This window comes from Phycomyces blakesleeanus, assembly GCF_001638985.1.
Source record: "Phycomyces blakesleeanus NRRL 1555(-) unplaced genomic scaffold PHYBLscaffold_6, whole genome shotgun sequence".
NCBI classification, from domain to species: Eukaryota; Fungi; Mucoromycota; class Mucoromycetes; order Mucorales; family Phycomycetaceae; genus Phycomyces; species Phycomyces blakesleeanus.
This window is the reverse complement of record NW_017265139.1, coordinates 777,086-789,410: the sequence shown is the minus strand read 5'-3', so window position 1 is coordinate 789,410 and position 12,325 is coordinate 777,086. Positions and strand designations below refer to the sequence as shown.

The 12,325-nt window shown below is 32.2% G+C and overlaps 3 protein-coding genes across 3 annotated transcripts; 1 reads left to right on the top strand and 2 right to left on the bottom strand.

Moving 5' to 3' along the window:
* Positions 1–2: 2 nt before the first annotated feature.
* On the bottom strand, positions 3–1,173 carry PHYBLDRAFT_165967 (hypothetical protein; the record flags this gene model as incomplete). Its single annotated transcript, XM_018435341.1, has 4 exons — positions 3–164; positions 255–440; positions 536–841; positions 898–1,173. The coding sequence occupies 4 exons, from the start codon at positions 1,171–1,173 to the stop codon at positions 3–5; spliced, it is 930 nt and encodes a 309-aa protein (XP_018294034.1).
* Positions 1,174–4,844: 3,671 nt separating this feature from the next.
* PHYBLDRAFT_165966 (hypothetical protein) lies at positions 4,845–5,623 on the top strand (the record flags this gene model as incomplete). The annotated part of the gene is made up of 3 exons (XM_018435340.1): positions 4,845–4,967; positions 5,253–5,306; positions 5,495–5,623. The coding sequence occupies 3 exons, from the start codon at positions 4,845–4,847 to the stop codon at positions 5,621–5,623; spliced, it is 306 nt and encodes a 101-aa protein (XP_018294033.1).
* A 4,693-nt stretch (positions 5,624–10,316) lies between these two features.
* On the bottom strand, positions 10,317–11,986 carry PHYBLDRAFT_165965 (hypothetical protein; the record flags this gene model as incomplete). The annotated part of the gene is made up of 8 exons (XM_018435339.1): positions 10,317–10,333; positions 10,570–10,670; positions 11,214–11,264; positions 11,336–11,397; positions 11,473–11,540; positions 11,611–11,659; positions 11,727–11,788; positions 11,866–11,986. The coding sequence occupies 8 exons, from the start codon at positions 11,984–11,986 to the stop codon at positions 10,317–10,319; spliced, it is 531 nt and encodes a 176-aa protein (XP_018294032.1).
* Between the last annotated feature and the right edge of the window lie 339 nt (positions 11,987–12,325).

The window sequence follows — 12,325 nt, the reverse complement described above, 5'->3', positions numbered from 1 at the left end:
ATTTAGGGCCCATTTCTAAGAGCCCACTGAGAAAACTGTGATGCAATTGCATCAGGGACTGGTCCTTCAACAGTTTCGCCAAAAGTACGTGACAGCAATTGATGGCTATTTAAGCCTAAATCAGCTACCACTTTGTTGTCAACAAGTGTGATAAAGTGGTTGTACTATATTAAAGACATTAATATTTTATTCAGTATAATACAATATAATATATTAACTAAATTAAATATTTCAACTTTCAAAAAACTAAGTACCTCATCACTTCTCCAATCTGGACGACGAAGACGAAGCCCACTATAAAAAACATGAGGCGAAGTGCCATCGTCTGACTCACCAACAGACATAGCCTCTTCTATAATGAGACCAGAGCAATCTCTTTTCATCTCGTCATCAATAGCAGTCTTGTTAGACTGGTACGCTGTTTTGCGACGTTTCAAGTGCTGTTGAAAATATTAAATTAGTTTTCTTTTTTTGCTTTAAATTAATGACTTAGATAAGAATTATTCAAATAATAAATAAATAAAGTATAACTTACCTCCTTTTCGCGGCTACTCCTTCTGTTGCAAGCATTGTCTGACTTCTTTTTAGCCTGAGACTTATTAGCTGCACGCTTTCTGCTAGTGAAGTTCGTGTAGACAAAGTCACGAACATCACTTTTTCTCAGTCCTGCTCCTACAAAATTTCTTTCCAAGTAGGCAACGAGGTTTTCTGTCAACTCAGTGTTTGGTGACTGGTTGAAGTTGGCAACCGTGTTCCACCTTGGCTTGCCATTGTTGGCTTGAATTTCAGCCAAATGTTTTGGTTTGAACTTAGGGTCCCACAAATGCTCCCAAAGAAGTCTCTATTGAATCTTGGTAAGTTATTAAAGATATAATTTACTATATGTATGATACATACATAGGCTTTTGTTTTGTTGACTGATTTTGCATCAGAAGCCATGGTGGGAGAACCAGCTACATTCATTTCCATGCTCACAGGAGCAACAGCATGCACTAAAGCCATCAGCTGACTCTGCAAAACAGCAGACACAGGAGTATTCGAAGTTTTTGCTTTGATATCAGCAACGTCTTTCATGACAGTAGTCATGTCACGATGCAAGATGGCAAGAGAGTTTGTCATCTCTCTCTCAGCAGGAGTGCGTCGAGTGGGATAGCTTTCATTTTGGTTAGACATATTCTATTAATTTAAAAATATAAGTTCAAATATGTATTAACTGTTAATGCTTTTATATTCTTTGAATAAATTTCTATTATACACTACGATTATATTTATTATCAAACATACCAAAATAAAAGACAGAAAAAGATGGGGAGATAGAGAGAGAAAGTGTGAGTATAAGTAAGAATAATTGTAAGAGTGCGTGAGCAAGGGTGAGTAAGATTGTAGCAACAACGTATATTTATATTTCCAAAAAAAAGGATGTCTAGTCTTGATTGATCTTGGTAAAAAGAATATATCTAAAGTAACTTCTTGTACACACACTGTGTAAATTGATACAAAGATTGCTTTTAGATACTACACCATTATATCTATTATGCTTTTTGGATATTTTTTTTGAGTTTCATTTTTTTTAATTACCTATTTTGTTTTTTTTTGTATTTTATTTACTTATTTTTTTTTATTTTTCCATATTTTTCCATATTTTTCCTTATTGACCATTTTCTTTTCTTTTCTTTCTCTTTCTGATTTTTGTTATAACTGTGAATTTTACTGGTAAGATACATTCTTCTTAAAAATACTTCTGTACAGACAACAACAAGATTAACACATTCTGTTGTCATAGATACATATATACTCTCTTAGTGTTTTACTATATTTGCAAACTTTTTTGGTAACATATCTTCTTTTTTTTAAAGCAATTCTTTTCTTCAAATGTAACTAAATAATAATTATTATTTCAGTTGTCATAGATACTAGCGTATTTTTTCCTTCTGATGTATTCTCTTTACAATGGCCATCCGGATTAGTCCAGGTTAGTAACTATACTTCATGTCATCATCCTATAAAATTATTCTGACTTTTCTCCTTTTTTATAGACAATATCGCCAAAAATATTCCCTACGATTAAACAAGACCATCAACACGGTAATATTTTATTTTTTATTTACTTTTAATATTTATCTGACAGAATATAATTTTTATTACAGATGAATGTTCATCTGCAAAACACGCAATGAATCAAGAACCTCTATCTCTTGGCGCCATCATTGACATGGTAAGACTTCTTCTTTTATTCTCTTAATATGTATGATAGTATTATTTATACTGTATATTAATATATGTTTTTTACTAAAGGTTATATCAACTCTTGACAAGTACTATCTAGGTCTACAAATAAATTGACTTTCTTTGGGTACGTTCATTACATATTCTGTCACCCAATTCACTCAAACTAACTTCTCTATATTATTTTCATTGTTAAAGAAATTATACTTGACGCCATGCCTCGAACTCTCAAAGTTTTATTTTTATCTTCTTCAGTCATTATATTGTATGTATCCTCAAATTAATATATCACTCACAACATGTAAATATTTAAATACACATCTAACTTCTCTTCTATTATGTTAAATATTATCTGTGCCAAAGATAACTACTGAATATGAGGGTTTACAAACATTATATATAAAGCACTGCTTGATTTGAGTCATATGAAGGATACCGGTGAAGACGGCCCGAGGCATATAATATTATTCCAATACTATCAATCTAGAATCATTCTATTTTTTCTAATAAATACAAAAATAAACTATAATTCAAACCAATAATAATTGAGTATCAAGTAATTGGGGAGCAGATAATCTATGACCTCATAATAAAGAGTGTTACTGATTGGCTTATAAGCAATAAAATGTCCATGGTTCTAACTATTCACCCAGGGATATTTCAACAATACACATGCGACGTAGTCCCTGATTATTAACCTTTAACATGGAAACAGATTGTATTACAGCAAAAAAACAAAGTTTGAAATAAAGTTTTCTTGGTACTCTATTATATACAAAGATATAAAATTACTATTGACTCCAACTTCACTAGTGCTATCGAACTTTACACTTGTAGATAGCAGGTCTGTGCACATGTAACCAGATCAGCTTTGGTATCAGTGGAAATAGGCAAAACCCCACTGTAAAATGCAGAATATTCACAATAGTATGCCTGAATTTCCCGGTGTGTATTTATTGTTATTTTTCCAGTGGTGGTCACTATAAAAACACCCAAAAGATTGACGACAACAACCATAAGAAAATTCCTTCTAGTGGAATGATTGGGTGCCTATATCTCCTTAAGGTATCCTACAAGAAGGCAGCCAAAATATACTTTCTCTTGGAGGCCACTCATGAGATCCAAGCCTTTCACAATCATCTCCTTGACGATGAATATATGGAGTTTATTTTGAAGGGCAGACTCTCAAGAGTTACAACAGAAGATTCTATAATGATAACAAAGCTTATCGAGACAAATACCAAGACTCGTGAGATTCAAAAAGCAATCAATAAAGAAGCATACTCTGACCATAAGTTGGACATTAAAGACATTGATAACATGAAGGCAGCATATGCTTGTGTTTCTGCCCCTACTCTTCAGGATGATAGAACAAAGCTCATCAAAGCTATGGAGTTGAAGGGTTACCAAGCTCACTATGAGACTAATAAGAGTGGGTGCCTCAAGAGAATTCTGTTTAGCCACCCCAAAATGTTGGAAAGAGCCCAGAAACTCTCTAAAGTTATTGTGGTGGATGCAACATACTCGACAAACAACTTGGGAATGCCTTTTATTTGCATTGAGTGTGTTCACAATCTTGGAGGGAAAGCCTTAAAAGCTTTTCCAATTGTATTTGTCTGGGTCTCCAACGAGCAAACTGGTTCTTACGTTTCATTTTTGGAACAAATCAAGGCACTTGTTTTTGAGAACAAGCAATCAACCATTCTGTTTGTAACAGACAAGTGTTCTGCTTTGCTGAATGCACTTGACACTGTTTTCCCAGAAAACAAGAAGCTTTTGTGCTACTGGCATATGCTGAACAGTGTGGAGAAAACTTTCTCTGGGAAAACAAAGTCTGTAGCTGAGAAAGAAGAGCTTATGGATCATATAAGCCACATGATCCATAGTAGAACTAAGGTGGAGTTTAACTTGGCTCTCCTAAAGTTTAACAACACTTGTGCTGGACTAGAAGTAGATGATGGCAAGACCAGAGCACCGGCATTTACCTACTTCTCTGAAAGGTGGTTGCATTGCAAGGATAAGTGGGCAGGGTATATCACTAGCAAGCTTATGCATTTTGGGTGTACCACCACTCAGCAAGTAGAAAATGCTCATCAAGCTTTTAAGAGAGGCATCTCTGTTATTTCTTCTCTGGGTTGGCCTTTGAGAGTGTGGCCAAATACATTGAAAGGCTAGAGATAGATTTCTGAGCAACAAGAATAAGAGAAACAAACACGATTGATGCTCTTATTAGACGAAACCAACGTCTCTCATATCTTTTCATGAAGGTGTCAAAGCGAGTGTTGCTTGTACTTGACCAGGAGCTCCATTTACCATAAAATGATAAGAAGTGCTATTGCATAAACAAAGTTTGATATGGCCTACCTTGTCATCATACCCTACCAGTCGAAAGAGGTTTTCAGATCTCTGATCTACCAGACAGATGGGTTATTGATGCTAGAAAGGAAGACAAGGCACGGGATCAGCTAAATATGCAAGTTCTTGTCATCGAAAAACCCAAGCAGTGGATGAGTGAAATCATTAAGCTTGAAGCTTTATTCTGCTCTTGCAAAGGCAGCCAGCAAGTTGCTGATCTTTTAAAAAAAGTGAAAAAGCTGTAAATGACTTTGATGACAAAAATGGTTATTCTTCTATCAAACTGCAAGTGCCAGAGAATGTTAAGTATCCAGGAAGTTGCAAAGGCAGCAGCCGTCCTAAATACTTGCCAAAGGACTTTGGTTACCCAATGTGGAGAAAGACAAGTATCTTGGCTGGAACTATAAGTTTTGTGATTTACTTATATTAAACATAGGATAAAACTAATGACCTTAATGGAATTATAGGCCGTGATTGAGGCAATGTACCAATGAAAGGTTACAAAGATGGTTGAAAAGAGTTTATCTGGCCTTAAAGTCACAAGAAAACAAAACAAAATATTAAAAAAATCAAAAAAGAGCCTCTCTACTCAGATAAAATGCGTTTTTAATTTAAAATTTAATTGAGTTTATAAGAAGAACTCTTGTCTTATATATACACAACTTTCTTAGTCAATGCTACCAAAAACAAAACAAAACAAATTGAAAAGGAGCCTCTCAACCCAGGTAAAATGCACTATTATTTTACAGTGTGATTGAATTCATTAAAAGTAATCTAATACTAATACTAATATTTGTTTTAGTCGATGCCACCAAAAACAAGAGTTTCTTGACCTAGGTAATATGCTTTCTTATTTTATAGTGTAATTGAATCCATAAAGAGAAATATTGTCTTATAATTATATACTTTTTAGTTGATGCCCCCCAAAACAAATGGGTTCAAAAGACCCATCACTGCTCTAGAAGACTATCAGTATGATAATCGCACCTTTGTTGGCAAGAGGGTCAAACTCAGCCTGGTTTTCCTGTCTCTCATGAGATAATCAATGATGTCAAGGGTGGGTTTAGCCCTACTGCTGATGGATGATGTGGTTTTCGGGTCCTTGCCCACTTGATCTACAAAGATCAAAATAAGTTCCTGCCTGTAAAAAGGGATATGCTAGCCACCCTGCCAAAATACAAAACATTGTACGCAAATACCTTTGGCATTGACACAAGCCAACTAGAAAAAATTATTTAACATGGCTCTCAACTCGATTATAGCAACACCAGCAACACCAACATCAACACCAACTTCATTCCAGTATGTTCAGATGCCAGTATGTGGTTTAACACATCCGACTGTGCTCAACTAGCTGCAAACACATATACACAACCAGTCTGCGTCTACTCAGACAGCCCCAACATCCCCTCAACAACCTTTCTTCCATTTGCCCTTTCAAACAACAAAACCGAACAACAACAACCTCTGATTTTCAATCATGTTAACAGTAATCACTGGACAACAGTTGACCTTTCCCATAATATCTCTAGAAAATGGCCAACTGTTCCTGAATTATTTTTTTAGGTTGTGTCAGAAATAAGATTGATGATAACTTTGATACTTACTGGAATAAGTTCAAAGAATTTAATAAGCATGACCGCAGAAATGCCATGCTCTCTCTCCATTCACAGAAAGATGAATCAATTGATCTTATTCCAAAATAATTTCTTTTCAATATTCTTTTCTATTTTTTTACTCTTTTAATTATACTTTATTAGCTATACTTTATTAGCTAGATCTTTTCTTATTTATTTACTCATTAGAGACGTTTGTGGACTCAGATTTTCAACTTTTTGCACGAGCTCATTGCCTTAGAATGGAAACCCAATGTTACATACACATCTATATAGAGACACTACTCTACTAACTTGATTAAAGTTTGGTAGATTTTCTACCAGACCTTATTCAAATTGGTAGCCTCTAATATTCATTTATTTGCTTTTCTAAACTGACGTTATTTAAACAGCAGAAATAGATAGAGAAATGTAACTTTCAAATAAAAGCTTACAATGGCATAGAAAAAGTCTGATTATACATTTTTATACGCAATTTACTTTAATTATATATCACATATGGCTTGGAGAAAATATATGCAATACAATCTCCAGTTACATATAGAATTTACAGTTGTTTTATAGTCAAAGCAACGAAAAGTTTAGTTGAATCAATAGCATACATTATTAGTTGTAATTTTAGTAGTTGCCTTGTCAAATATATTATATAGACAATGAGCAGTCCTTCTATGGATCCACTTTGAAAACTTCAAAAAACCTTTTTTTAGCTAATTATTGTACAACTCTACAAATCTTAGTTCACAAACGTCTCTATTTACTTTTATATTTTATTAGCTAGACAATCTTTTTTAAACCTTTATAAGAGTATCTTCAGCAGTTGACTTTATCTCCACTTTTACATTAAATTTAAAGATTTAGCTAAAGTCTGTCCTCCCAGCAGTTTGATTAAATTCACTTTAAATATAAAAGACAGTCCCTTTTCTTTATCTTCCTATTAAATTTAATATGAAGATAAAATCTATTGATGAAAACACTCTCAAAATTTATTTAAAGAAAAAGATAAATGGAACTGCTGGGAAAATTGATCTTTTCTTTAGCTAAATTAGTGGTGTTTAACTTTAGATAAATTAAAAATTCTCTCACTGCTGAAGATGCTCTAAACCTTATTAATTTGTTTTTTTTGTATTAATATAAGCTATCTATCACTTGTGGGTTAAATGACTCTCTGCTTTGTTTTTTCCTAGAGATCATTCGTGGGAAGTACTTTACCCTTCGAGTTACACTTATATCCAGCGAATTAAAAAGCATAAATGTCAGATGGTGTTACACAGATCGAGCCAAACTATCTTCGAATATGTTAAATTATGCATTTACATCTATCTATTTCATCAATTCAAGCACTGTCTCTCTATAACTTTGGATCCAAGTAGTGTATAGATACACTCTTTCTGGAAATTATTGGTGCAAAAATAAAAACAAATTTGGTGTAAAAATAAAAATAAATTTGGTGCAATTTTTTTACCATTTCTCTGCTAAATTCAACCTTTTTGGTGCGTTTAGTGCATTCCATTTTTGCACCAAATAATTTTGTATTTTTGCACCAAATTTATTTTTGTTGTGCACCAATAATTTCTGGAAAAAATGTATATGTACGTATGTTAGGAGTTTTAGTTGAATTGAAAAGGTCGATTATGAGAAAACTAATGTAATATCTCAAAAATTTGCATTTTTCAATAAAATAAAATATTGTATTTGGTTGTAGATTACTTTTTTCTCATTTGTTTTCTATGAAACTTTTACTGAATTCATATATTATCTGAATATATGTAATTAAAAGCTTTTTTTGGTTCTTTATGAATATTTTTTAATTTTTTGTATTTTTGATAAAATATCTCATGTACATGTTGTAAGAAAATGATAGAAAGGGTTTTTACAAAAGAAATAAATATAAAAAATAAAAAATAAAAACATGAATTTTATAAAAATATATTAGCTTAATTGCCATATAAACTTTCTTAGATATAAAACGCTTCATTACCTTTATATCAATTATGAGAGTTTTTGAAAAAATGCAAATTATATGGATTATAATCTTTTTCATTTAAATGACATAAAATAAAAATATATGATTTATGTCTTAAGTTGAATTGTGAAAATATTACTTATCAGTAACAGTAAGTATGTGATTTGTTGATGGGACCCAAATAAATTGTATATTTTACAAATACTCGACTTTAGCTATCATTTTTATACAATAATTTTATACTATTTTTGCTTTTTTACTATATAACAATATATAAGAATTATATAAAAAAGTAAGCATATTAGTGTCAAGTTATTAGTAATAACTCTAATTGACTCAGAATTTGTCTAAGATATGTTTTTTAAATATAAGCTATATTTGTTTTATAATTATTAGATACATTTTTTAATATATGTGAAATTTATTAATATTATATTTATCCTCAGACGTTTTTGTAACTCGTTTTTTCTTTTTTGAAGAAGATTTAGCAGTTTTTATTAGTTTTTATTTTAAATAAATATCAAAAAGAGGTAATATTTATTACATTAAAAAATTTAATAATCTTATTATCGTATTTAATAAAGAAATTCAAATTATAAAGGTTTTATTTTTAACAGACAACATATGAAAAGTCATGACTTTTGGGAGATGACGTTTCCAGATGGGAGACAACGTTTTGACTAGATTCTAAACTCAGCCATACAAAGATGGGAGACGACCTTTTGGTCAAAGTATAAACCCCAACAAATAAGTGTGGGAGACAACATTTTTTTATTAGGGTATACTGTCTTAAAGTAGCATGATAGGCACCCATTTTATTATTATATACATACAGACCCATATCAGTACTGAATAAAATTTTAAGATTCCGCCAAATCAAGACATCACCATTACATTATTTTTATTTCTTTTTTCAAAGCTTTTCCTCATTCGAATCTCACCATGTCTCACCAAAACAAAAAGGAAACTCTTCTCAAATGAAAGCAGCTTTCAGATTATCAAAAAGGACTGATAATTGGTGGTGCTATAGTAAATGGCACTGCTGCTGAAATTTCTGAGAAGAATGATATACCTCTAGCAACGATGTATTCCACAATCAATAGATGGAGACATACTGAAACCGCATTTCCTGATAAGCGAAAAGGAACTTTGAAGATAATGGATGAGCAAGATGAGCATCATTTGATTAATGAGATGAAGACAAATCGTGAGACAACACTTGGGGGTCTTATCACCTTCATGTCTGACACCCTAGGGCATCCCATCTCCAAGTCTACCATTTGTTGAACTATTCGTAGATCTGGATTATCTTCTTGTAAAATTGTATACAAGCCACTGCTATCAAAAGCACACAAGAAGAAGCGGTTGGCATTTGCTAATCATGCCAGAGAGACCAATCAGAGATGGGATCGCGTCATCTGGAGCAATGAGTCAAGGTTTATGCTTTTCAGCAGAGATGGCAATACTAGAGTATGGCGGTATCCTCAAGAAAAATACAGAAAAGAGTTCATTAGACCAAGACTGCAGTGTAGTAGAGGCTTCATTATGGTTTGGGGCTGTGTATGGGCAGGAGGAGTTGGCCCATTGAAAACCATAAAGAACATGCTTGATCAGTATGCATATATGAACTTAATGAAAAGGAAACTTTTTTCATTTATGGAATCTCTTAGTGAGAACAATGATGGGGAGTTTATCTACCAAGAAGATAATGCTTCTTGTCATAAGTCTAAGCTTGTAGAAGAGTGGAAGAAGTATCAGAACTTCCCAGTGATGGTATGGCTGCTGAACAGTCCAGATCTCAGCCCCATAGAGAATTTATGGACATATCTTACCAGAAAAGTGAAGGCCAGAGTCCCCTCTCCAAAAAATCTTAATGAGCTGGAGAGGGCTATTCATATAGAATAGAATAATATTTCGGCTGACGTTTGCAAGACACATTGCATGTCAATGCCTAATCGCTTACATGAGATGAAGAAGGCTCATGGAGGGTCAACACATTATCAATTTTTTTAATAAATTTACTTTTTATTTTTTTAAGAGCCATATCTTAGTATATATATGTTTTCAAACATGGGGTTTTAAGTGAATATAGACAAACTAGTGTAAGAATGTTAAAGAAGTTGATGTCTTGATTTGGCAGAATCTTAAAATTTTATTCAGTACTGATATAGGTCTGTATATAAAATAATGCATGAATATATTGTATATATATATGTATAAAATTACATACTTACCACTGCAAAAAACCTCTAATTTCACCTGTGAGAAATAGGTAGATAATATGATACATAGTAGACACTGGAAAAGAGGTGCGGTTTTCTTATGTGTAAAACTGTAATTAATTATGTGAAAAGACCAGGTTTTACGATGCGATCAGATAGTTTTTACAAGTGTATGAAGCTGGCTTACTCATAGGTGGTAAGACCAACTTTCGAACATAGGAAAAGGTCAGAACAGCAGGATAGTAAGATGTGTTTGCATTTTCTGTATATGGGTTTTTACCACATGCACTAAAATGGCAACTCAGAATTACGTTTTGTTGTAATATATCCTACCGCTTTCAGATTAAAAGAACAATAAATGAAAGATTGATTATATGGATATGCCAGTTTTTATATTGTTTAATTTATGGATATGCCAGTTTTTACAGGGTTTTGTTGTCTTTGAATTTATTTTATCCAATCTTAGAGACTTCTTCTTGTACTATTTGCTTCCATACACTTCTCCAATCTTTAATTTATTTATAATAATTATTGGTTTTTTTTGTTTTTATTAGAAAGAAAAGAATATTATTAGGTTTATAGTATAGTGGTTATATTTAATATTCAGGAACGTTCTGGCTAGTGTTCTATCCTTCATACAATTTGAAATGGCCAATGTTCTGATAAAACAAGTATTCTCCAAACAATATCTCCCAGAGAAAAGCTCAGTTGTGTGTTGCTTGCTTGTAAATGATTGTTCTATGAAATTAGAAAAGTGTTAGCTGTTTGAACAAGAAATCGTGGATATTAAGAATATATATATGTAATTATGCTTGCAATATAATAGCTTACCAGAGACAAAAAGAAAAGGCGTCATGAATGCGAACCATAGTACTCAATATACTTTATTTGGCTATAAAAATGCTGAAAAAAAATTATTGTTTGTGAACTGTGTGGTAGAATATTTTATTTACCTACCTGAAGCAAAAGGATTTATTTGCAGACCAAGAGAGTACATAGGAGGCGCTGATATTGTCTTCAGTAAATGATATGCATTAATATACAAAATAAATAATATTGTTATATGTACAAAAATAAAAATAAAATTTACCATGTCGATGACACTTGTATGAAATGAAAGTTCTTGATTCGCGATGTGCTCATGAGAAGGAGGTTCATCTATAATAGAAATTATGTTAAGCCGTGTGCTTATTAAAAAGAGATAGATTGAAATAAAATAAAATATTACCGTGTTCATAACTGTGTTTAATAGTAGAGAGTAATTTTGGCGATATGGCCTATACAAAAGAAAGGAAAAGGTTGGAATAATTTTATAGAATGATGGCATAAAGTATATTTACTAACCTTAGCTAATCCAGACGAACATTGTGAAGGGGATGCATCAGAAGGTAACAAAACGCGAGTGTCTGTAGTAATAGAAAACAATTATTATCATTTTAGTTATATATATATATATATAATACTAAAGAAGAAGATATCTTACCAAGAAAGTCTGTAAATATAATAAATGTTGGAAAGAGAGAGAAGAGAGAAAACTTGGAAATGAAAAAAAAACAAAAAGAACAAAAGACCAAAGGGCCAAAAGGCCAAAAGACAAAAATCATATATTGGATTGAGTTGAAAAAAGCATGTTCAAAGCCGATTTGTACCCCATTGATTTCAGGAAGTATTAATAGAGATACGCATATTAAAGAAATCCTGAGTATTTATAGCAACAAGTGTAATATAATAAATGGGTTCTTGCTTTTACTTTTACCATCTTTCCATTAACTACACTTTATTCTTTCACTTAACATCTAACTTCTTTTGTATGTTAATAATACCCTATATATACAATGAATAGATATATAAAACAAATATAATTAACAATCAACTCATGTATAACATTTTATTAGATAGCTTTCAGACCATGGTTAACAATTGTTAGTCAATTGCCCCAGCTC